General features: G+C 35.8%; 1 protein-coding gene across 3 annotated transcripts in view; it reads right to left on the reverse strand.

Annotated features, from left to right (window-relative positions):
- The window catches only part of FAM185A (family with sequence similarity 185 member A), a 65606-nt gene that overhangs the window by 32400 nt on the left and 6760 nt on the right, over positions 1-26446 (reverse strand). Inside the window, exons 3-5 of one of the 3 annotated variants that reach the window (XM_061197634.1) lie at positions 24362-24454; positions 18861-18999; positions 6389-6430 (exon numbers count right to left, since the gene is read on the reverse strand). In XM_061197634.1, coding sequence (XP_061053617.1) covers positions 6389-6430; positions 18861-18999; positions 24362-24454 — 274 coding nt within the window. The remainder of the gene's footprint in view (positions 1-6388; positions 6431-18860; positions 19000-24361; positions 24455-26446) is intronic. The other 2 variants (XM_061197636.1, XM_061197635.1) reach the window with 2 other exon arrangements.

The following is a 26446-nucleotide window of genomic DNA, read 5'->3' on the forward strand; positions in this document are numbered from 1 at the left end:
AACTGGATTTTTGGTAAAAAAATTGACTAGCTAATCTTAAATTTTATATAGAAAATCAAATTCAAAGCACTTTTAAAGAAGAACAGGGACTTCCCTGGTGACACAGTGGTTAAGAATCTGTCTGCCAATGCAGGGCACACGGGTTCGATCCCTGGTCCGGGAAGATCCCACATGCCATGGAGCAACTATGCCCTTGCACCACAACTAATGAGCCTGTGCTCTAGAGCCCACAAGCCACAACTACTGAAGCCCGCACACCTAGAGCCTGTGCTCCGCAGCAAGAGAAGCCACTGCAATAAGAAGCCCACGCACCGTAAGGAAGAGTAGCCCCCACTCGTTGCAACTAGAGAAAGCCCATACACAGCAACGAAGACCCAACGCAGCCAAAAGTAAATAAATAAAATAAATAAATTTTAAAAAAGAAGAAGAACAAATTTGGAAAACTACCTATTTTAGAGACTTTTTTTTTTAATTGTATTGAAGTATAGTTGATTTACAATGTGTTAATTTCTGCTGTAAAGTGACTCAGTTATACATATATATATATATTCTTTTTCATATTCTTTTCCATTATGGCTTATCACAGGTTATTGAATATAGTTCTCTGTACTATACAGTAGGACCTTGTTGTTTATCCATCCTATATATACTAGTTTGCATCTGCTAATCCCAAAGAGACTTACTGTTATAAAGCTACAATAATCAAGACAGTGTGGTACTAGCCTAAGAACTGACAAATAGATCAATGAAACAGGAGAGACAGAACAGAAATAGATCCACACTTATACAGTCATTTGATTTCAGACAAAGATGTGGAAGTAATCCATTGGAGAAAGGAAGTTTTTTCAACAAATGGTGATGTAAAACTAGGCATCCATATGGGAAAAAATGAATCTTGATTCTTAACTCACAACAAATACGAAAATTAGAGATGGAGCAAAGGTAAAAGCAACAATTTTAAAGCTGTTAAAAGAAACAAAGGAGAACAGCTTCATGACTGAAGGCAGACAAAGATTTCTAAGGACACAAAAAGCAATAACCATAAAAATAACTGGTAAATTAGACTTCATCAAAATGGAAATCTTCTTCTCATCGAAATACACCATTTAGAAAATAATCAGGCAAGCCACAGACTGAGAGAAAATACAGAAAAACAATATCTGGCAAAGGACTTGTTCCTAGGATATATAAAGAACTCCTACAATTCAATAATAAAAAGAAATAACCCAATGGAAAAAATAAATGGGCAAAAGATCTGAACAAAACTTCACAAAAGAAGATACACTAATGACCAATATGCACGTGAAAAAGTGCTGAAGGATGGACCTAGAGATTATCATACTAAGTGAAGTAAGTCAGGGTTGGGAAAACTAGTAAAATAGTCTTCTTCAGGCTTCCGAGGCAGAAGCAGGCCTCTGATCGACCTGTGACCCTGCCTGGACTGCATGCCTGCTTGCACACCTAACAACTGCTGCTAGCAAGTCAAGCAGCACTTACGATAGGAAAGGGAATGGGTCTTGGAATTTCTTGAGCCCTGGGGACCTGGCCAGTCCCCTGGGGTCTGGAAAATCTTGTGACTCACATGATGAAATTAACAGCATTGTTACAACTGAACCAGAGCTGCATTTTTGAGCACAAACTGGTAATAGTTTGCGGCCTTTAATTATAAACAGAAGCCCCCAGAACTCCAATCTGAAGTCTCACCTGTGGGGTGGACGCACCACCCAGGACCCTTCCCAACTGGGGCTCCAGATTGCTGTTACTTGGGACTTCCCAGCTGCTGTTTGGATCTGGAAGTAGGTGTTGGCCCAATTCGGTGATGTAAATACCCTGTAACATTTTTCTAATATTCTTATTCTTCTCCTTCTAATGATTTTATATTAAAATTAAGTTAAATCACCTCTCATTAAAGAATTGATTAAAACTTTATTTGGTGGTTATTTTGGCAGTGGTTATTTTGGCAGCGAATCCAATGAACCTTAAAACTGAAAGCAGGCTTTCGGCAAAACAGTCAGAGAAAGACAAATAACATATGATATCACTTTTATGTAGAAACTAAAATATGATACAAATGAACTTATTTACAAAGCAGACTCACAGACTTAAGATTACCAAGGGGGAAACGGGGGGAGGGATAAATTAGGAGTTTGGAATGAGCAGATACAAACTACTATACATAAAATAGATAAACTGTATAGCACAGGGAAGTATATTCACTATCTTGTAACAACCTCTAATGAAAAAAGAATATGAAAAAATATATATGTATAATTGAATCACTTTGCTGTACACCAGAAACACAACATTGTAAATCAACTATACTTCAAAAAAAAAAGTGAACACCATTAGCCATTAGGGAAATGTAAATTAATACCAGAGATATACTGCTATCCACATGCCAGAATGGGTAAAAACAAAAAGACTGACAATAATATATGTTGGTAAGGATATGGAGCAACTAGAATTCTCATACACTGTAGAAGAAAATGTAAAATGGAACTCTGGGAAAAGTCTGGTAGTCCATCATAAAACTAAACATAAACATACCTACTCAAACCAGCAATTCTCTTTTTTAAAAATTATTTTACTTGGTATTTTAGAATTTAATCCATATTTTATTGTCACCCCCTCACTTGCCCCCTTCATTTATTTATTTATTTGGCCACGCTGCATGGCTTGCAGGATCTTAGTTCCCGGAACAGGGATTGAACCCAGGCCCTCAACAGTGAAAGCCTGGAGTCCTAACCACTGGACCACCAGGGAATTCCCTCAAACCAGCAATTCTATTCCTAGGTATTAAGAAGGAAAAAAAAATACATATATATATATGTGTGTATGTGTGATATATACACACATATATATTATATATACACATATAAATAAAATAAATATACATACATATACGTACGTATATATAATACATATATACATACATATAAAATAAATACATACACATAAACACAACACTGGACTGAACTGCGCAGGTCCACTTATACATGATGTCTTTCACTAAATACATACTACAGTACTACACAATCTAAGGTGGGCTGAATCCGTAGATGGAGAATCACAGATGCAGAGGGCCAACTGCAAAGTTAGACGTGGATTTTTGACTGCAGGGAGGGTTGAAACAACTCCTGCACTGTTCAAGGGTCAATTTTATATATATATATAAAATCTCCATATCCATAAAATAACGTGTCTAAGAATGTTCATAGCAGCTTTATTTACAATTGCCAAAAACTAGAAACAGCTCAGGTAGCCATCAACAGGAGAATGCATAAACAAACTAAGCTTTCTAGTCACCTGCTTCCACGTTGGCACCCCTCGGATACAACAACTAGATTGTTCTCTTTAAATACAAATTGTATATCTCCCCTGCTACCACCCTGTTGTAGTTGGAATAAAGTCCCAACTCTTACCACATCTACAAGGCCCTGTGATCTAGCCCTCACTTACCTCACCTCACACCACTTTCTCCACAAGTCTCCCTTCTATATCTCAAAAATTATAAACTCATTCCATTTTAAGAGCTTGCACTGGCTGTTCTCTATCTGAGCAGCTGTGCATCCAGAATTTTACATGCCTCTTTCCCATTACTCTGGGCTTAATTCAAATATCTCTTCTCCAGACCCTCCGCGATTGCTAAACAAAGTAGCTTTCTTTTCCCCTCTCTCTATCCCATTACCCTCTCTTATTTATTCATTGTACTATGTGAAATTATCTTCTGTTATTTACATACCTACTGTTTTTTTTCTCAGCCCGAAGGTGAGCATAAAGACATCTCGTTGACCAACATATTCCTCAGGACCTAAACGAGTTCCTATTATAAAGCAGGCACTTGGTAAATATACGTAGACTAGTTATTGCCATATTCAGGGTTGTTTTCAAATACTAACACAATCTTAAGACCAATATAAACAGTGACATAGTTTATATTTTCTTCCAAAGTCTTAATCGAGATATTCAAAGAATTAAAGGAATTTAAGAAATGAACACTTCCCTTATCATTAAGGTTAAACATTGAATGACTACCACGCATTGGGCTGTGCTTTACATTATTTGATTTCTCAAAAACCTTGGGCTATATGGGTGGTAGCCATGTATAAAAATGCAAATTCAGAGAGATTTAGTAATTTTTTCAAAGCCACACAGCTAACATGTGGTAGGACCAAAATTCAGTCTTCTAAAGTCCATGCTTTTCCACACTATCACAGATCATGATAACTTAATAAATGCATACTTTTTCTCTTATTTTGAAAGATTCTTCCAAAATAGGACTCAAAATTTATCAATGATGTTTACAAAATTAGAAATTCAACCTTTATTTACCTTCACTTATTTGGGATTTTTAAGAACAACCTAAAGCCACAGATGCCATTTATGTTTCACTAAAGAAAATTATAAAGGCTCATTAAATACTTCTATAATTGTGGTCAGTTATATTTCTTAACACTGAGCTCAGGTAATTTTCTCTGCATGAACAGAGATTTATTTAAGAAAAATAAAACACTTTGCCTTAAAATTTCTCTAATACTTAATAGTGGGAAAAGGGGAAAGTTTATAGGGGAAATTAACAAGAATTCATAATGTTAATCAGTTATACAGAGTGCAAAACCATCTTCAAAGATGTAAATTACTGTTCAGTTCATCCTTGCTATTACTATTCTTTTTCAGAATTAGGTTATGGATCAGGTTATGGATAAATAACCCATTTATTTCCAGTTTTAGAGAGAATGGTTTTCCCTTTACGTTCCCACAATTCCATCCAACAATAATACTAGCATTATCGTATTATATTATATTATAAGTAATCCTCAAATTCACATCTGCCTAAAGGGCCTGCTAGTGGGTAATGATACTTCTTATGCCTCCCAATTTGGAATATTCCCCTTCTTTTCCCTCCTTCCCTACTGCTACAAACTCCACCCATGTCTAGGACTTTCTCTCCTCAGCTAGCTCAGCTTCTCACTAGTGTACCTTTCTTTCACCCTAGAAACTTCCCTTACTATCCCCCCATGTACCCTCTGATGAAATGGCCTGAAGAGTCAGCAGTGAATTTTGATTTCTCACTGGAAAACAGGTAAATCCTGTCATGTTTTAGTTAAAATGATTTATAATCATCACTTAGGAAGACTTTATCTTCTATTTACCCCTCACTGAACATAAAAGTTATAATGTCTAGAAAACTTAAAAAAGGATGTGCACTCTAAGCCAGAGAATCCAGAAAGAGTGAGAGTGAAAAGGATTGTTGGGTATATTCACTATTTCAATCAGCACAAAAAGAAAATGTCAAATGTCAAAAAGGACAAAACCAGGAGGCCTGGGCATTCACACTGGCAATAAGCCACAGCTGCTCAATAAAGAGGGAGCTTCCCATCCCCAAATTCCCACCCTCTAAGACCTAAAAAACAACCAACACTCTTAGAGTTCACAGTGTTCCTTCACCCAACAGGCAAGCAGGTGCTATCTGGGTTAGAGAAAAGCTCTGTCTAAACTATCTGGAAGGGACTTCCCTGGTGGCGCAGTGGTTAAGAATCCACCTGCCAATGCAGGGGACACGGGCTCAAGCCCTCGTCCGGGAAGATCCCACATGCCGTGGAGCAACTGAGCCCGTGCGCCACAACTACTGCACCTGCACTCTAGAGCCCGTGAGCCACACTACTGAAGCCCACGCGCCTAGAGCCCATGCTCCAAAACAAGAGAAGCCACCGCAATGAGAAGCCCGCGCACCGCAACGAAGAGTAGCCCCCGCTCGCCGCAACCAGAGAAAGCCCACGCGCAGCAACGAAGACCCAACGCAGCCAAAAACAAACAAACAATCTGGAAATCTGAACTTTTGCTCCCACAGGCACAGCATCACATGTGGTGATTAGGTCTAAAGTACCATTAGCCACTATTAGTTCTGGTCTAGGATTAGAACAATTACAATAATTTAAATGGCTATTATTTATTGAGTATTTAAGCATATGTCAGACACTGTGCTAAAGTACTTTATATACCTCATTTAATCCTTACAAGAACCCCATACGATGGTACTTACTGTTATTTCTATTTTTTTCAGATGTGGAAGCTGAGGTACAGAGAAGTTAGGTAATTTGCCCATGTATAGAAAGTGGTGAAATCAGAATTCTAACAGTATTCTGATTGATACCAAACCTATAATTGTACAGTATTCATAGGATGATGAACCAATGAACTTCCAGAAATAATTTCACATATTCCTATATTGGGTCTGCCTATATTTGACTAGGCAGAATCCTAATAGGTATATCAGGATCCTACTAGTTTCATCAGCTAAACTGTAGACTTTATTTACTCTAATTAAATATCACAAATATAGCTATTTTAAAAAGCACACAAAATTTACCAACCGCTTAGCACATACCTACTGTGATGTTACCCATCTTGCTTTGTAATGTTATATTACCTGCAAAAGAGAAAAAGACAACTTTATACATTAGGGATAATCTAAAAAGGAACTGTGTTAATGGTATCCTAAAACATGGTTAGATATCCACAACGTTATTTAATAACATTGTTATTGTTGTTGGCAATTTTTCTCAGATCACAAACCTAGTGAGAGATTCAGTTGCAACCCGAAAATAAACAGATTTAGGCAACTATACAAACTGTCTTCCTCCACCCCACCTTAATCTTTTATAGCATAACTAAAAAACAAACCCCCATACTTTCCGGGAAACATGGAAGAAAAATAATGATTCTTCTAAAACCCAAAAATGAAAAAATTACTTAAATGTGCTCAATACTCATTTTCAATCTAAACATCACAATATTTATCAGACCACACAAAGCCAAGTTTTGAACCAAATAACACTAAAATAATCCATGGAAAAAAGTAATTACTATTATTTTTCAGGCCAGTTTGGCATGTCTATCTGTTAGATTAAAGTGGTTTCTGTGCCAAGAGTTTAAAAGTTTGGGGGAGGAATCATGAAAACACTGAAATATGACCAACAAAGAAAAAAAATCTTCAAATATTTCCACCTCTCAATGAAAATATATTTTCCAGGATACGTATAGGATATTACAACCATTCTTCCCAGCCCTTCCTCCAATACCAAAAACAGTAGGATTTTTCTTCACATGTGTTTGCATGTATAATTACTCCTAGAGTCATACTACCTACATTTACTGCACTGAAAGGGTAGGCAATATTATCTCTTCTACCATAATTCCAAAACTACAGTAAAAAGTAAAGGAATAACTTTTATCTCAGAATTAATCAAGAGTAAGTGAAATCATTTACTTCATTTCATGCACCTTGTAAATACTGACATGTATCAGTACCTGGGAAAAAGAAAAAAAAAAAAAAAGGCACTTGATTCATTTGTCCAAAGTCAAATGTCCTCTAAAAGTTTTATATTCCATCATACTTCATGTGAATATATGAATAAAATTGGGCTTGTGTGAAGTTAAGCTTATAAAATTATTTTCAAGTTTCAGTAAGTTACAAGGTTGTGAAGATCCTCCTGTTAAATGGTTAAGTAAATAAATATTATTTCATTGGTGTGCTCTAGATACTCTTCCAATTTTCAAACCCAGTAAATGCAGATTCACACGCAAGTAGTAGCCAAAGATCTTATAGCTTCTAAGATGGCTTCCAATGATCCCTGCCTCCCGGTATTCATGCCCTTGTATAATCTCCTCCACTCATGTGTAGGAGATTTGCTTTGCTTTTACCAAAGAGAATACTAAGGGCAAAAGTGATGGGATGTTACTTCCAAGACTAGGTAACAAAAAGATTCTGGCTTCTGTCTTGCCAGCTCTCTTTTGCTCTGATGGAAGCCAGCTTGCCATGTTGTCAACTGCCCTATGAAAAAGGCCCAAGAGCAAGGACCTGAAAGAGGCCCCAAGCCAACAGAATCTAAACTGAATCCTGCCAACAACCACATGAGTGAACCAGGAAGCAGATTCTCTCTTGGCTGAACCTTCAAATAAGCCCATGGCCCCAGCTGATACCTTGATTACAACTTCGAGAGAGATCTAGAGGCAGAGGACCCAGTTAAGCGACACCCAGATTCCTGACCCATTCAAAGTGTAAGAAAATAAATGTTTGTTGTTTTCAGCTGCTAAATTTGTTACACAGGAAGAGGTAACTAGAAAAGATTTTGAAAGCTGGAAGTGAGGTGATGCCATAATAACTAACTAAAAATATTGGAATAGCTTTGGAACTTGGCAGTAGGCATAGGTTGGAAGGATTTTTAGGAGCATGGTACAGAAGGCCTAAATTGCTTGAACAGTGTGTTAGTAGAAAGCTGGACTTTGTGTCTGCTTCCCATGAAGTCTCAAAAGGAAGAGAAGAAAATGTTTTTGGAAACTGGAGGAAGGCAGATCCCTGTTAAGTAGTATTGGAAACTCTGCAACACTGTCACTATCAGTAACGTGGAAAGTAGGAAATGTGCCTAATGAACTGAATGATCTAGCCACGGAGACTGCCAAGCAGAGTCAAAGTGTGGTAGGTACTGCCCATTTTTCCTTGACGCTTCAGTAAGATGCAAGAGAAGAAAGATAAGCTAAACTAAAGAAAGGACTGTTAAACAACAGAAAGACCAGGACATGAATGATTTTGAAAAGTCTCAGCTTCTCAAGATGGCAAAAGATGCTAAAGGTAAGAATGGCTTCTATACAAAGTTTGAATCCAGGGCATGGCCAGAACACGGCCTAAAAATAAAACTGGTGGATTGACTGTAAAATCTTTTGTTAAGACTCCAGAAAAGCTCAAGGGTGATACCTCACAGTATTAATCAGTTATACAAAAAGTCCATTAAACAGATTATGGGTATCTCACAGATCCTCTCAGTCAAACAACAGGTCCTCTAGAAAGCTTGAGAGCGTTGTATCTTAATATCTCTGCAGAAGTCCATATTTTGAAGAGATTCTTGGCTGTGGCTTCTATCTAATGGAATAAACCCCAATCTGATTCACAGGAGGCTGACAAAATTTTTGAGAGAAGTGTATCAGCAAACACATTGCTAACTTCGACTGAAAGGGACAGTGACAGTACAAAGTGAAATGGGACCATTCAACCCCCAAAATTCTGCTGGCAGGAAGCAGACTGAGAAAACTCCTCAGCTGCAAACACATGCTACATTTCATGAAAAAGAAAGGATGACTCAGAGGGCAAAGCCTGGAACCCTAAAGAATTATCGCAAAGCCTTGAGATCTAATCAAGTAACCTCCAACGTTTGCCCACCTGAATTTCAAAATCATTATGGACCAATGACTCCTTTGTGTCCCTTATTTTCTCCTCTTTGGACAGGAAAGTCTATGGAAATTATCCTATGCATATCCCATCCTTGTATTCTGAGTGTGTAGGTGGTGTATGTGGGTTGAGGGGGCTAAAGAACTTGTCTCTTTAGTTCACAGGTCTTCAGATTCAGAAGAAGAATACTTGAGTTATACTTAAGCAACTATACCCAAGGAGGCTCATCTACATCTGGATCTGATTTTGAGGTAGAGATTCTGGACTCTGAGGAGATATGTAATGGGATGAGACTTTGGGAACCTTGAAAGGAAGGGAGTGTGTTTTGCACGTGGGAAGGACCCGAATCACTTGCAGGGGTTGCAGAGAACAGACTGGCCATCCAAAACCTTATAGGCTTATCTGGGGAGATGCACACATGAGAAGTTAAAAATTAGAAGTTATTAATAATTATAAGTGAATGTTGTAACGGAACAGTATGAATTAGTTGCCACAGCCATTCAGAGGAAACAGACTAAAATGACCTGGCGTGAACAGGGAGAATAGTGATATTGGAGATATCACCAGAGTTGAAGTTTGAAATGTGGGTAAAATTTGATGTTTGAAGGGAAAGGATTTTGTGGAAAAAATAATGAAGTAAGCAAAGGTAAAAAGGCATAACTATACATGCTATTATTTAAATCATGCTCATCAGTTAGGCTGGAGCAATTAGGCGGGTCTATGAGGACAGGGATTAAGTCTTTCTTATTTAGTGTTATATTTGAAGAGCTTAGTATATTGCCCAGTACATAGTAAATACTATTATTTTTTGAACAAATGTTCAAAATTAGTTTGGAAAAATAGGTAAAAATAAATCTGTAGAAGAACCATAGAGTGCTTAGTCTATTGACTTTATCCTATACTGAAGGAGTCAGTGAAGAATTTCAAGATAGGCAACAATACAAGAAAAACATCTTGTATTCCTTCCTAATCTTTAGGAAAATTAAGCTAGTGTGAGACACTCAGAATTCTCTTTACTGTTTTCACCTTATGAATACTTCAAAAATAAGGTAAAGCAGACCCCTGATATTTGTGATTTTAACTATGACATAGTTCTACAGTCAGTCATTTAGCTAGTAGTAAGTTCAGTCACCCACTCAGCAAGACAACATTTTGGAGCTTTATTACCTTATACTAGTCTTCAGCGAATGCAGTAAAAATTTACTTTTTTAAATGAAAATAGAAAACGTGGTCTTTCTCAAAAAGTTAATCATTAGTGCTTGTGATGAAAGTGAAGTGATCAAGAAAACAATGGTTTTATAGCCATAAAATAGAAGTTTTAGATCCATTAAAAAATGAGGACTAGTTCACATTATAGCAGAATCTGTACAGTCTCAAACTACATCTCTCTTGAATGTTAGAGTTCTGTAAGGTAAAAGCATAACAGAACAAGAAAAGTATGGAACTAATTTTAAATATAAAGAATATATCAAAATATTTTTATCAACGCTAAAGGATTTTTAAAGCAATAAACAAAAAAAATATTCTCCACTTATATCAAAATATTTAGAAAACCTCTACCCTAAACAGAAATATTCCAAAGTCATTAAAATATACAACATGAAACTCTTATCTCAAATACTTTGTGGAACAAGGTAGAATATTGTAAAGTACACAAATCAACCAAATGGGCATTACTAACACAATTTTCTATATTTTGGTTTCACCTATTTCATCTCCAACCACCGAAAATAAACAAATCAACTATTTGAGAGTAGATCTTTGTAAAAGCCTTCCTTCCAATAAAGCAGATGCCATATGGTCTGTAAAATTATGTGTGCTTACTCCTCTTTCAAGTTATGAAACTTTTCCACAAACCCCAATTTTTGAGAAAATAAATACTTCTCCTTAACTAGCAACTCTTCATTCTAGTGTGGTCAGAGGAAAAATAAGCTATCGATTTAAAGATAAACATTAGTTTATTTTTCTTCACTAAAATAAATGTAATTATGGTAAAAACAGCACATATACTTTCATAATCCAAACAGAGAAATCAAATATCCTTAAAAGTTAAATCCTTTTTGTGCTTCTGTTTTAGGGGGAGGGCTGCGGGAGCAGGAAGAGAGATATTTTTTATTTGCAAGCCACAGGGCTAAATGCTAAGAATATAGAGGTAAATAAAACATGACCTTTGCTCTTTAATAAGGCAAGAATTTATGGGTCAATGCAAGGCCAGAGATGGGGGAAGGCTGCTTTAGCTGAGTACTAAAAGATTACTAAAAGTCAATGAGATAAAGAAAGCTGGGAAAATCATTTTAGGAAGACTATAATTGACCAGTATGATCAAGGGCTCTGATCAAAAACTCAGAAGTAAAGAACAAATAAGAATATATACAGGAAGAAGTAAGAGATTGTGTAATTCTAGAAGACAAAGCATAAGGCCAGAAAAAGGAAATAGTAAGTTAGCTAAGTCACTGAGGCAGTAGGAAAGGGTTTGGGTAAGAGAACGCAATGTTCAATGTGCCTTTCTAATAACCAACCATAGCTATAGTGAAGAGGATGAATTTGAAGAAGGCAAGACTGGAAGCAAACTTACTGTTAGAGTTGAGGCAAGAGATGATAAGAATCTGAATTAGAATAGAAGTTTGGGGACTTCCCTGGTGGCGCAGTGGTTAAGAATCCGCCTGCCAATGCAGGGCACACAGGTTCGATCTCTGGTCCGGGAAGATCCCACATGCCGTGGAGCAACTAAGCCCGTGCGCCACAACTACAGAGCCTGCGCTCTAGAGCCCATGAGCCACAACTACTGAGCCCACGTGCTGCAACTACTGAAGCCCACGTGCCTAGAGACCGTGCTCCGCAACAAGAGAAGCCACAGCAATAAGAAGCCCACGCACCACAAAGAAGTGTAGCCCCTGCTCGCCGCAACTAGAGAAAGCCCACGCACAGCAACGAAGACCCAACACAGCCAAAAATAATCAATAAATAAATTAAAAAAAAAAAAAAAGAACAGTAGAAGTTTGAAAGAAAAAACTGGGATAGATTGAAGAAATATTTAGACAATAAAATGTACCTATACTTTGGGATTGATAGATGTGCAAGGTGATAGAGAGAGGAATTTAGGGTTACTTCTAGATTCTAGCTTGGGAAATTAGGTACATGGTAATATTAGAATCTGCAAATGGAAATAAAGGAGGGGGATTATATTATGGATGAGGTTGGGGAGGTGAGGGCTGGGAAAGTAGGAGAAAAGAAGTTAGAAATGTGAAGTCATTTGAGAAGCCTGTAAAGATCCAAATGGCTATATCTACTAAGCAGATGGATGTATAAGCTGGAAGTCAGCACTAGAGATACATATTTGAATTATCAGAATACAAGGGTAGTTGAGACTCAAAAGTGTATAAGATGCCTAAGGAAAAGAAAGAATTGAAAAAACAATGAAACAAGGATGAAATCCTGGAGAATAGCAAGGGGGTGTGGAAAGAGGAGGAACTCATAGACATTTGAGAAAGAGCAATTATAACTATAAGATGTGACACAGACTGCCAGTACCCCCTAATACTTGTGTGCCTTTCTCCTTCCTTAGAACACACTAAACTCTTTATCTCAGACTTCTGCAGTTAAAGTCATTTGAAAACATGCTGGCTAACAAATTTCTCACATGATCCTCTATGATCTCTCTTCCTTTAGTGGAAGCTTGGAAGCCACACACTGAAAATGGCGGCATCACCTTTATGGAAGGAGCCCAGTCCCTCTAAGGACCTGAGCGGAGTCCAAACACTGCATGAAATAGCAACATATTTTATCATATGTCTAAATCATGAAAACAAACTATGCTGTCTGCACCACAAAGGAAGCTGTAATTCCTCTCTGGTATTTCATATAAAAATGTTTTAAGTGTCCAGATTCAACATTAACATAAATTATCCTGTGTTAAAATGACAAACAAACTTCACAATGAACTTAAGAATAAACACTAGAATTAGAACAAAGCATTTTCATGAACTTCATGAAGAGTTCCATTTAATCCAATAAAAGTTCCTTTCTTTTAAAATTTTATATTACTTCTAACTTTCTAAATTCACAAGGCAGATTTATAAATTCACCAGAGCCTATATGTCCTTCTTAAAGCAAGTTGAGACATTTCTTTAAGAAATTTTGAGTGCTATCAAAATGATCAACTGTATTTGTATAGTTTGTATAACTTTTACTTCTGTGAAAGTTTCTAAAATCCAAAGTAATTATTTAAGGAAGAGTTTAAGCATGTAGAAATTGCTAAATCTTTGGGGAACAAAGGACTTCTGAAGTACAGAAAAATGAGAGAACTAACAGTCATCAATTTATGTATTAATGTATGTTCCCAAAGAGTCTAAAATAAGACCCTAAGTTATATAGGGAATCTAAATAGTTTAAATGCAGTTTTATTCATTAATCATTTATTCCAAATAATAACATAAGTTAAATATAAAACACTAAAATGACTGTCATGAGTACTCCTACATATTAACCCTAATTAGTTTAAATTATATCATAAATAAAATCAATGCCAGCAAACCATTTCAAGGAAGCTTTTCTTTCTAAGTCAGGAGACTATATATTTATATTTTTAAAATATATTTACTAGAATACATATAAATACATGTATATCTTATATATACATGTACAGAATTCTTTTAAAATCACAAATATTCAAATAGCAGAATATAATAAAATGTACTTTACACAGAATCTACTTTTTTATAATTTAGAAGGAAATCAAGATAGTAAACTGTCACAAAATTTTATATCTAAACACAAACTATCCAAGTACTCATTCTCCCACTAGGTTCTCAGTGCCAGAACATTGGGGAATATTTGTTGAGTCAATGAACAAACTAGTTTCTTTTGTATTAGAAGGCACACATACTTAATAGATGTGATTCAACCAACATTACAAATAGTAAATATTACTAGTCAATTAGATTACTCATTTTCTTACCAAGAAAATATCGTTAGCTCTACTTAAAAATTTCATTTTGAAAACCATTTAAGATAGATTTTTCCCTTCTCTACACACAGGAGTCAATTTGCAAAGCCAGGAAAGACATATTACTCCTTTCATTTTCCCTTTCCTCATTACTGGGCATCCTCTTAAGTATTCAGCAGTATGTTGGGTATTAGTTTGCATCAGGGTATATGAACAAAAAGAATATACAGACAAGAAATAAATTTCATGCTCTGTCTTCCTTTCATGGAAGACTTAGAAGCCACACACTGAAGATAGCAGCATCACTTTTAAAGAATGAACCGAGTCCCTGAATGGCTCCACGAAGCTAAGCTGAACCCGAACACTATATGGAACACCACATTTTCATAAGGCACAAAAATCCTGAAATTGGAGTTTACAATTTAGAACCCAGCTGAAGCAGTGCATCTGTGTTGTAGTGCTGTCTGTCTAGAGGAAACATCTCTAGAGTGACCCAGGTAGCCCTAAAAGCAATGATGGAATTTGGGTTGCAATCAAGAAATCACCATGGCTATGTGCACACATTTGTTTGAACACTGTTTAAAAACATCTCCTAAAAAGTCAAGAAACCTGGATCGAATTCTTGCTCTTCCACTAATTAACTTATAATTGAGAGCAAACAATCAGACATTTCTAAGTTTTGTTTTCTTCATTTGTAAACAGCCAATTATCCATTAAATAAAATGGGCTGGCTCACTTAGGCACTCAATACATGTTTGCTTTCAACATGCTTTCAAACAACCACCCCCAACCTATTAACACAAGGGCTCCAAACGCATATACCTATGAAATCTATGAAAAAGACAGTTATTGTCATCATATTTGTGGTACAAATGGCTTTTTACAACATCTGTATGTTGGGTTTAAAAAAAAATCTACCTTAAGAAAAAGAAGCCAAACTTGGACTTCCCTGGTGGTGCAGTGGTTAAGAATCCACCTGCCAATGCAGGGGACACGGGTTCAAGCCCTGGTCTGGGAAGATCCCACATGCCGCAGAGCAACTAAGCCTGTGTGCCACAACCACTGAGCCTGAACTCTAGAGCCCACGAGGCACAACTACTGAAGCCCATGTGCCTAGAGCCCGTGCTCTGCAACAAGAGAAGCCATTGCAATGAGAAGCCCGCGCACAGCAACGAAAACTCAATGCAGCCAAAAATAAATAAATAAAATAATAATAATAAATTTACATAAAAAAAAGAAAAAGAAGCCAAACTAAATAAATCCTGAACAGGCAGGTCTTAGAATGTGTATATTCTTATGAATTTGTTTTCTGTAAGTCAGATGTTTAGAAGTAGCAACATATTTTCCTGTAAAAATAAGTTTTAAGATTCCCAAGCTAGTTTATTTAAATACAGCCAAAATATGGATCTAATTGGTGTTATATGACCATCACCACTTAGAACAAAGACTTCAGTGGAATATATATTCAGAGTTCCAGCTTGGGATGATCCTTGGGAGGTATCTCTCCCTACTAAAATCCCAGTAGCTAGAGCAAAGGGACTTCCTTCCACCAGTCAGGGCTCTAATCTTCTAACCTATTAGGATGTAGGGCTAGAACACTGCCTGTTCTTCCGTACCCATCCCCCCTCCACACTCCAAACTCAAGGAACATGTGCATATAATCCCTTAGGACAAGGATGGAAATAGGGATGGCATAGGAGGGGGAGACAAGAAACTTGGGCCTCTCTTAAGGGTAATTTAAAAAGTAGGCAGGCACAGAGTACGACTAAGAAATGCAGATGGTTTTTTCAAATCTCTCTCTTTCATATACTTACTACCACTGAAAAACCAAGCAGAGTGAGGGCCAAGGACTAGATGGAGAAAGCAGGGCTGAACAACATGGAACCTCTTCTACAATGGCAACTGGATCAAATATTCCCTTCTCCTACTTCTCTCTGCTCTACTAGTATTACAAACAAGAAGGATGATGCTCAATCCTTCCACTAGACCGTGAGTTCTTTAAGGATAGGTATCATCTCCTGCCCAACTTCATACCCTTTGTGCCTGAAAATCTGGCACACAGTAGGTGGTCAATACACGTACTGCACGAATGAATAAATATAACGGTAGTGGGTGCTATGAGCCATCATTCAGAACCCCCTTTGTAACTGCAGGGCTTATTTTCCTATCTATTGGGAATACTGCTGGCAGACAGTCTTCAGCTCTCTGCTCTCTTAGGGAATTGCCTTATCTGAAGAGAGCCATTTTGATCCAAGATCACTGTGCTTCTGGGGCAGTTTGCATCTAAGGATTGGGGACATAAAGGTCCATCTCCCCTCACCCCAACTTGAGACAATTCTGAGGACCATCCCAGCTTCAGAGCACCCCTTTGGGGTTGTTGAGACTTACCAAGTCTAACCTCTCCTGTGGAAACTGGGCTATGTTCCTTTGTATGGCGTTGGTCCCCACAGGCCTCCCTGGTAAATTTGCTACACTCTAATTTCCATCTCAGAGTCTTCTTTCAAAATCCCAACCAGAGACAACAGTTCAAAAGAGGATCTAGGTCTGGCTCAGATCGAAACCACCGAAGGAAAGGTATCTGACTTCACAATAAAGGTCAGTAAATATAAAAGGTTTTACAAAGGCTAAAGAATGAACTCTTTTATTCCTAGCAATTTGTTTCCATTTCAGCTACTGTAAGTAATCAAGAGACCTAGAGTATTTTACAGAGTGAAATAAGTCAGAAAGAGAAAAACAAATGCCGTATGCTAACACATATATACGGAATCTTAAAAAAAAAAAAAAAAAAGGTTCTGAAGAACCTAGGGGCAGGATAGGAATAAAGACGCAGACGTAGAGAATGGACTTGAGGACACAGGGAGGGGGAAGGGTAAGCTGGGATGAAGTGAGAGAGTGGCATGGACTTATATATACTACCAAATGTCAAACAGATAGCTAGTGGGAAGCAGCCGCATAGCACAGGGAGATCAGCTCAGTGCTTTGTGACCACCTAAAGGGGTGGGATAGGGAGGGTGGGAGGGAGATGCAAGAGGGAGGGGATATGGGGATATATGTATATGTATAGCTGATTCACTATGTCATAAAGCAGAAACTAACACACCATTGTAAAGCAATTATACTCCAATAAAGATGTTAAAAAAAAAAAAGAGACCTAGAGTATTTTGAGGACTGCTTCAAAAAAGTACATCTGTTTTACTATCATGTAAGCTACTAATGTACCAAGTTCAATTCTCCACTTAAAAGAAAGCAAAAAAATTTAAACATTAATGAATTCAGTGTAAACATGGTATAAAGCACTGCAGAGAACGGAGCTGTTCTTATCGTGGGTGTTAATCAACATGTGACATGATAAGGAATTGCTTTTCCACTAAAAATTACTCAATATATTAAGTACAGTACTTTTAGTTACAATTAACAGTTAAAAATGCAATGCTTACATAAAAGTCATTGTTAAAATATGGAGTTACAAATTACCAGAACTATTCAAGGCACACCTGAGTAAACAAAACAAAACAAAACAAAAAACAACAAAACTGATGAATAACTAACAAAACTATTTGCTTTATTTTGGACTCAAATAATACCTTAACCCTACAAGAATGGTTGATGAGGTTTAACTATGAAATTGAGGTTCAAGAATTATTTCAAGCATATAAGTACTCATTTTTTCAGATTTTTTTTTAACTGTAAGACTACCTGCCAATTTGCTAAATAGCATGGTTAGCACTAGCCAGGTTTTCTAATACCACCTAATAATTCATGCTCACTACTAAAATCTGGAGGTTTTACCAAAGTGTATAGATAGCTATATTCAGCTTTCCTATAGAAGTTAAATGAGTGGACTACGTACAGCAAAAGTTTGTCTATAACTCCTGGAAAATGGTCCAAAAGGCATTTAGCAGATGTGTATATACTACTTGCCAGGATAAGAGATTCTTAATTCTATGTGTACATATTTCAGAAAACATACCTGGACTTAAATCATCTGCTATGTGGGAATTTAAGAAGCATGCTGAGTGACACTGAATACCAGCATGCCCTTTGCCACATTACTTCACCATTACATTCTCTTCTTTTCTTTCAATAACACAAAAGTTAACTAAGTAATATTACATATCTGCAGAGACATGTTTTAAAAGTCACAAGATGATATTTAATTAAAGAAAACTGAAAATGGCAGGGCACTGGGAGGACCTGGTGCTAGTACTAATACACATAAAGCATTTCAGCCAAAATTAGTATCACTGAATTGCTATAATCGGATCCCACACAAATGTTTCATTAATTTATTTAATCCTTAGCTTTCCTATCATAACATAAAAGCAATCACTCAGAACCCATCTTTATTTTTTAACACTGCTTTTGTTTCACTGTGCTTTCCTCTGAATATTCCTGCACATATTTCCTTGTTGTTTGTTGCCTTCTATAAAGAAATGCATTAAAAATCAGAATTATTATTAGCTTCATGTATAACAGCATAATATTCAATTTCTTGCCAAAATAAAATTCAGTACCTTATGAGTCACTTTATTTTGTGGGTTTTTTAAAAGATGGTTAGTTTGCAATTAATTATTTACAGGGGCAGCTTCCTAATGGCAGATCCTCCTTCAACTACAAAGAAACACAGTCATCTCTTAAAATTTACGTTATGTGGCATATCTAAGATGTATTAGGCCTCTGTCACCTTACCATGAACACTTCCTAATGTAATATCCCCAGCAGCAGAAGACAGAAATGACGATTCTGTGTAAAGACACTTGGCTTTCAGCAAACCATCTTCAGTAGATACATTAACAGAGCTTCCCTGCAGTTTATCTACGGTCACAGTCTAGTAAGAGAAAGACTCAAATCAGTTCATTATAAAATGAAGACTGGTAGAAAGCCAGAATTAGTGGGCAACTAATATGTACAGTACACGGTCAATTTATTGACTTCAATTCCCCAGCTCTAATTACAAGATTATGAGCAACAGTGTTTTCTCTGTGGAATAGACCCATTATATTCCTTCATTTATTTAGATCTTCTTTAATTTCTCTTAATAATGTTTTATATTTTCTATGTAGAGTTCTTCATCTTTTGTTAAATTTATTCCTATTTGATGTTTTCTAAATGTTATTATAAAACATAGCTTTTTAAATTTCATTTTATCTTAACTGGCTTTTGTATTTGACCTTAAATCCAAAACCTCACTAAACTCACTTAACTGATTCTAATAATCTACCTGAATTAAAACAATTTTTCTACATGCATAATTATATTCTTTACAAGTGATCGTTTCATTTCTTCCCTTCTAATCCTCATATTAACACTGTTTTTCCTGTTCTTTCCCGCCTTACAATCTGGCTCAGGCCTCCAATTTAACAGTGAATAGAAGTGATGAGATAACAAGTAAGCATCCTTATCTTATTCCTATTCTCAGAGGAAAAGCTTACAACATTGGATCATTAAGTATGGTGTTTGCTATAGATATCTTCTAGATCTCTTTTTTTTAGATTAAAGAAGTTCCCTTCTATTTCAAATCTGTTTTGTTGTTGTTGCTGTTTAACTCATGAATGGGTTTTAAATTTTAGCATATACTTTATCTGACTTTATTGGACTCTCGTATGATTTTTCTCATTTCATCTGTTAATGTAGTGAATACACTATTATTTCTAGAATTTTTCCACTTTACATCTAATTAGTCAGTGGCTTTCCACTGAACAAAATGGAAGGATTTTTGTATTTATCCCTAAACTTCTCTAACAAAATTCAGTATGCATTTATGTCTCAAATATTGAGCCCAATGTAAAATGAAGGTATCTAATTAAGGATTCCAAATTATCTTTATAGTATTTTACACAAATGTTTTATAAGCATAAAGTGAGCGTTAATATAAAATTGTTGACATAAAAACTGAATCACTAGGAAGGCTTGCCACAGTTTTGCCCAGGGTCAAATTCAAGCATTACACTGACGTATTTAAAGAAAGAACATCACTCTTTTTCAACACACTGGCATCAGTATTATTCAATCGTTATACTTCCTTCAAAAACTGTTGAGTTCAAAATATTTAATAAGAACTGAGTTTCAAGAATACTAAAATATTAGAAGACAGATAAACTATGAAAAGAGAAATTAAAGTACCCAGAGGTTGTTACGGGAAGCAAGCTAGAATCACTTTGCCGTCCAGATTTGAAGTATATAATTTTGTTTTTTAATGGACTTTTATTAGGTATATAAAATACACCCAATTGCTTATCTGCTACAGCTAATTATGGATTCATAGGAATTTTTTTAAAATCTAGTTTCAGTAAGTCTGTCAAAGAAAGATAGATATTTTATATACATTCAGATTTGTGAGAATACACATTTTGCATTCCTCAGTGTAATAGTAAGGTTTAAAATTTCTGAAAAAATTTATCCTTTACCTACAAAATTTCTTCATGAAAAGTTGCTTTATGCATAGCTTAAAATTCTCCAAGTATTTCCATAAAGCAGACAACAAGTATGAATACTCTAGCTTTTTATAAATAGTGAGGCTGTTTTAGGGAATATCAAAAGATAAATGCTGAAAGAATATTTGAAACTTAATTGAATTGGCAAGGGGGAACTTTTTTTTTTTAACATCTTTATTGGAGTATAATTGCTTTACAATGGTGTGTTAGTTTCTGCTTTATAACAAAGTGAATCAGTTATACATATGTTCCCACATCTCTTCCCTCTTGCATCTCCCTCCCTCCCACCCTCCCCATCCCACCCCTCTAGGTGGTCACAAAGCACCGAGCTGATCTCCCTGTGCTATGCGGCTGCTTCCCACTAGCTATCTATTTTACGTTTGGTAGTGTATATATGCCCATGCCACTCTCTCACTTTGTCACAGCTTACCCTTCCCCCTCCCCATATCCTCAAGTCCATTCTCTAGTAGGTCTGTGTCTTTATTGGCAAGGGGGAACTTTTGGTTAGACTCTCCCCACAACCAAATAAAGCTTTTAAGACACTCCTTATGAGTATCAGGAAAATGCCAAGGATTTACTTTGTTCATTAAACACTAAATATCTTACCCTGTAGGAAGCTAAAAAATATCCTCCCCTGCCCCACCAAACTAAATGAAAGCAAGCAAAAGTACAACACTCCTCATCACAATAATATAGCTATTTTAACCAATCAATCCGTAAAATTAATTTCAAAGAAATAGAAAATTCACTAAGGGCCATATATAATGCACTATATCAGATACTAACTAGAAAAATTAAACTTAGGACACCATAGTTTACAGCAAAATATTGAGGATCTTATTTACAGTTACTAATGCTAATGGAACAAACACTCAAAAAAATAGATTAAACTGTACAGCTTGCTTATTAAGTAGATATTTAAAGAAAGAACAAAAAGTAGATCCAAAAATACCTTTCTTAGAGAGATAGTGCTATAATTTGCTTTTCTATACAAGAGGAAATTTTTTTCATAAAGTTTAGTTATTATAAATCAACATTATAAAATGAAAATGAAGTTTTAAGGAAAAACTGTGGCCTTGTAGCCCAAACTAAGAAAGAAAGGTCAACTGATAACTATATTACCAATTCATTCAACAATCAGATACAATGGATTTCTATCTTGTCTGTATCAAACTTAGGATACTGAAATTAACGATACAATTTAAAAACAGCCATTCCATATAAAATGATACATAAAGAATATACTGTTAAGTGTTTATAATGCTCACTTGATTCTCACAATCTTGCTGAGCAGAAATAACAAACAATACCATCCCTATTTTATGAATAATGAAACAGAGTCTCAGTAAAGTTAACTGGTAGGTCTAGGACTGGCCAAATTACCTTTCCTGTGTTTTATTTACCTTTATTATCATCATTATAGTCGACACTATAATGGAGTTAGCTATGCAAGACATTATTTTAAGTATCTTATCTGTATTATGTATTAACTCATTTAATCCTCATAACAACTGTGTGAGTTAATGTCATTACTATTATTCTATTTTCCAGAAAACCAAGACACATAGAGGTTAAATAACTCATCTGAAGTTAAAGAGCTTAGTAAGTGGCTGAGCCAGAACCCAGGTACTCTGGTTCTCAATTACGTGTTCTAAACCAATTCACTATGCTGCCTCTCAAATATCCAAAACACATTTCTATGGAAGTTGTATATTAAAAGTTAACATATTTCATAAGAATTTATTTTATATAAAACCCCACAAACTTAGAAATATGCCTTAAAAATTAACACTATGCATAATATAAATAGAAAGAAATATAAAAACTGATTCTTTAGTACAACACAAAACTCCATCAGGCAGGAAACAAAATAGTATAACAGAAACTAGGAATAAATGAATATTCAATAAACCATGAAAGTTGAGAGGATAAATAATGAGTGGAATCAGCTCGGTGCTTTGTGACCACCTAGAGGGGTGGGATGGGGAGGGTGGGAGGGAGGGGGATGCAAGGGGGAGGAGATGCGGGAACATATGTATATGTATGACTGATTCACTTTGTTATAAAGCAGAAACTAACACACAATTGTAAAGCAATTATACTTCAATAAAGATGTTTAAAAAAAAAATAATGAGTGGAAACAGTGGTCAAAATATTAAAAATAGAAAATAATTAAGATGATTTAAATTCTTCTTTGATAGTTATATTTGAACATCAATAATGCAATATTCTGCAACTGCAGTTGTCCAATTTCCCTTTTGCACCTCCAAGACCACAACAATCAGAGAGGTGAAACTAAATGCTGTCTCAAAACAGCTGTCACATAAAGCCAGGCAGTGTCTTTCAACACTTTTTAAAAAGATAAATTTGAATATTTGGGTTTAAACAGTCTCCCACAGGTTCTAAGAGAAAGGTGATGGAAAATAAAAGTGACAACAGTAGAACAATTAGTGTTATAACCTACCTTGTTTAATTATGCCAACAATAATCTACATATAAGATACAATTCCTCCCCACCAATTATCTGAGAATACAGCTGAGTATGGAATTGAACAAATTTATGACAAAAGAATCCTTGCAAATTGTCTAACTGTAAAATAAAAGGTGGCTTAGACCTTTCTAAAAGATTTAAAACATTACTGATCATGCTAAAAAATTGTGACAATTTATACTTCAAAATTATACCTTTATTCTTAATACTACGCTAAATCACAGAAAGCAACAAAAGTTGACTGAAAAAATGCAAACTGTCTTATAACAATCAAAGTTCCTATGGCTAATAAAAGCTTTTGGAGAACAGTAATGCTGTCTAATGGTGCCATCTTGTGGAAAACACTGAAGAAAGTTGAGTTTCGAAACTCCTCCTAAAATTGCCTAAAGGCAAAATAAACAGGTCTTGGAAAAAATACTCAAATAAACCTAACAATAAGAAAAATTTAATCCCAGTTATTTTGGTATTATGTAATGACTGATTTTAACCCATGATCATCATTAAGATTAAAATCTCTTCAGAATTAGAATTCAATATTAAGTATTTGCAAGGGATGAACTGGGAGTTTGGGGTTAGTAGACACAAACTATTACATATAGAATGGATAAACAACAAGGTCCTACTGTATAGCACAGGTAACTATATTCAATATCCTGGGATAAACCATAATGGAAAAGAGTATAAAAAAGAATGTATATGTGTGTATAACTGAGTCACTTGGCTGTACAGCAGAAATTAACACAACACTGTAAATCAACTACACTTCAATACAAAAAAATTTTTTAAAGAACTATTAAGAATTTAAAGATGTTATTGAGGGAGTTCCCCGGTGGTCCAGTGGTTAAGACTTCGCCTTCCAATGCAGGGGGTGTGGTTCAATCCCTGGTCGGGAAGCTAAGATCCCACATGCCTCTCAGCCAAAAAAACAAATCATAAAACAGGAGCAATATTGTAACAAATTCAATAAAGACTTTAAAAATGGTTCACATCAAAAAAAAAAAAAACTTTAAAAAAAATAAAATAAAAGTTAAAAAAAGATGTTATTGATTCCAAATAAGTAACTAAATATCTATCAAAGTATTAAATCACAAATTTAAAATTAAATTATATAATATTTAATCATCTCAGTTCAAATTTGAATTTACTAATGAACTCAAATGCATTAAAAAGGGAATGTGTTGCCACAAATTTTGTAGAATCTACCCGCTGTGTGAGACAACCAGATGCAAAATTACAAGTACTAAAAAAGAAAATTACAATCTTACACTTTTATCTGATGCATGAATATCTATATTTCCATAAACTGTTCCCAGGCAGATCACTTTACCTCCTTTTGTTTGAATATGTAATTTTTGACTCTGAAAGACAAATACAAAAATACACACATAGAAAAAGAGACAATAAATTTGACTTATACTAATAAAAAATGTTCCAACATTTTATACATTTCTTTCTTTTTTTTTTTTTTTTTAAGAGCAAGAGTAGCAATGCTGGCAATTCGGATATTCTTTTTTTTTTTTTTAATTTAGGGAAGGCTCTTTTATTTATTTATTTATTTATGGCTGTGTTGGGTCTTCGTTTCTGTGCGAGGGCTTTCTCTAGCTGCGGTGAGCGGGGGCCACTCTTCATCGCGGTGCGCGGGCCTCTCACTGTCGCGGCCTCTCTTGTTGCGGAGCACAGGCTCCAGACGCGCAGGCTCAGTAGTTGTGGCTCACGGGCCTAGTCGCTCCGCGGCATGTGGGATCTTCCCAGACCAGGGCTCGAACCCGTGTCCCCTGCATTAGCAGGCAAATTCTCAACCACTGCGCCACCAAGGAAGCCCCCTACATTTCTTTTAAAATAATAATAAAGCAGTAAAAGAGGAAGTAGAAATGAATAGAAATGCACTGTTTGGAATAATAACATCAGTGAGAAAAGAATGTCAACTGCTGTTAAAGGGATTAAATAAAGCTCCTTGGACTCAAAGGAAAAAAAAAAGATATTTGGGTGTTCTGGTAGCTTCACTGAAGAAAGGGTTGGGAATCAAAGATCACAATGGCTAACTAAACATAAATCATGATGAGGATGACAACAATAATCACTGTTCATCATTATTAATATTCATCATTATTAATAACAGTAATATTTATTACTTACTTGGCATTTCCTTTGCACCAAATAACAACGTTCACTACTTTACATGAACTAACATTGAATTCTCACAATTCAGAGAGATGGGTATTATATTTTTCCCATTTTACAGAGGAAGGAATCCAAGAATCAGAAAGGTTAAACAACCTTATCAGGTGACACATTAGAAAACAACAAAATCTAAACTAACAGAATCAAGCTCTGTATGATTTCAAATCCTACACTCTTATTGCTGGAGTCACCTGAAGAAGTATATATTCACACTTAGGATAACAACCCACTGACTGTTAAACTTTCTAGTACAACACAGCCCAGAAACTGGAACTAAATGAAAATGTCTCTAAGAAAATAGCAGTTACAGTTAGCCTCCTCTGCTAGATAAAAAAAATGTGTGTGTGTGTATGTAACACTTGATTTCACACTTGGCAACTGTGGCAGAAACTATGATAGGTCCACAAAAATCCAATTTTCCCAAAGTACAAAGAGTATAGCTGGGCCCATGAAGAGACAATGTTTTCCAGCTTCCCTTACCTCTTAGGTGCTGCTCAGTTCTTGCCAATAGAACATAAATAGAAATGTTATGTGCAATTTCCAGGCTGGTGCTTTTAGAAGAATTAATGTGCCTTCTCTGTGCTCTGCCCCTTCCACCAGGTGAATGTATATTACAATAAGGCTCTAACAGATAGCAGAGCCAGAAGATGAAGGGAACCTACAATACCTGAATAGAAATGAGTCACCCACACACTTGGACACAAATGAGAAATAAACTATAGTTGTGTGTGAGCCATTAGAATGTTTGGTCTATTTTTTAGGGTAGCTTACTTCACCTTAATATTTGCATAAGTCTTCAGTTCTACCACATCTATAAAGAGAAAAAGAATAGGTAAATACCAGAAGAAGAAAAATAGCAAAAGCAAACCCACCAATATCATAACCAGCAACAGTAGAGACGTATCTAAAAAGTGGGAAAAAAAATTCAAAACAACCATATACCTTCTGGTTGCTTTACTCAGGGGGAAAAACAGTAAAACCTTGGGTAAAATGGCCCACGAATGAAGTTCAAAGAATTCAGTGAAAAGGGCAAAATGAATCATTCTTAAAAAGTTTATCTATATTACAGCATGGTAGACTTCATGCCCATAGAAACATGAGTCAGAAGTCAAACTGTATTTAATACAGTCCTTATCAGGCAGACAAGTAACTGATGAACTTTAGAAAAA

Source organism: Eubalaena glacialis, chromosome 8 (assembly GCF_028564815.1).
Source record: "Eubalaena glacialis isolate mEubGla1 chromosome 8, mEubGla1.1.hap2.+ XY, whole genome shotgun sequence".
NCBI lineage: Eukaryota > Metazoa > Chordata > Mammalia > Artiodactyla > Balaenidae > Eubalaena > Eubalaena glacialis.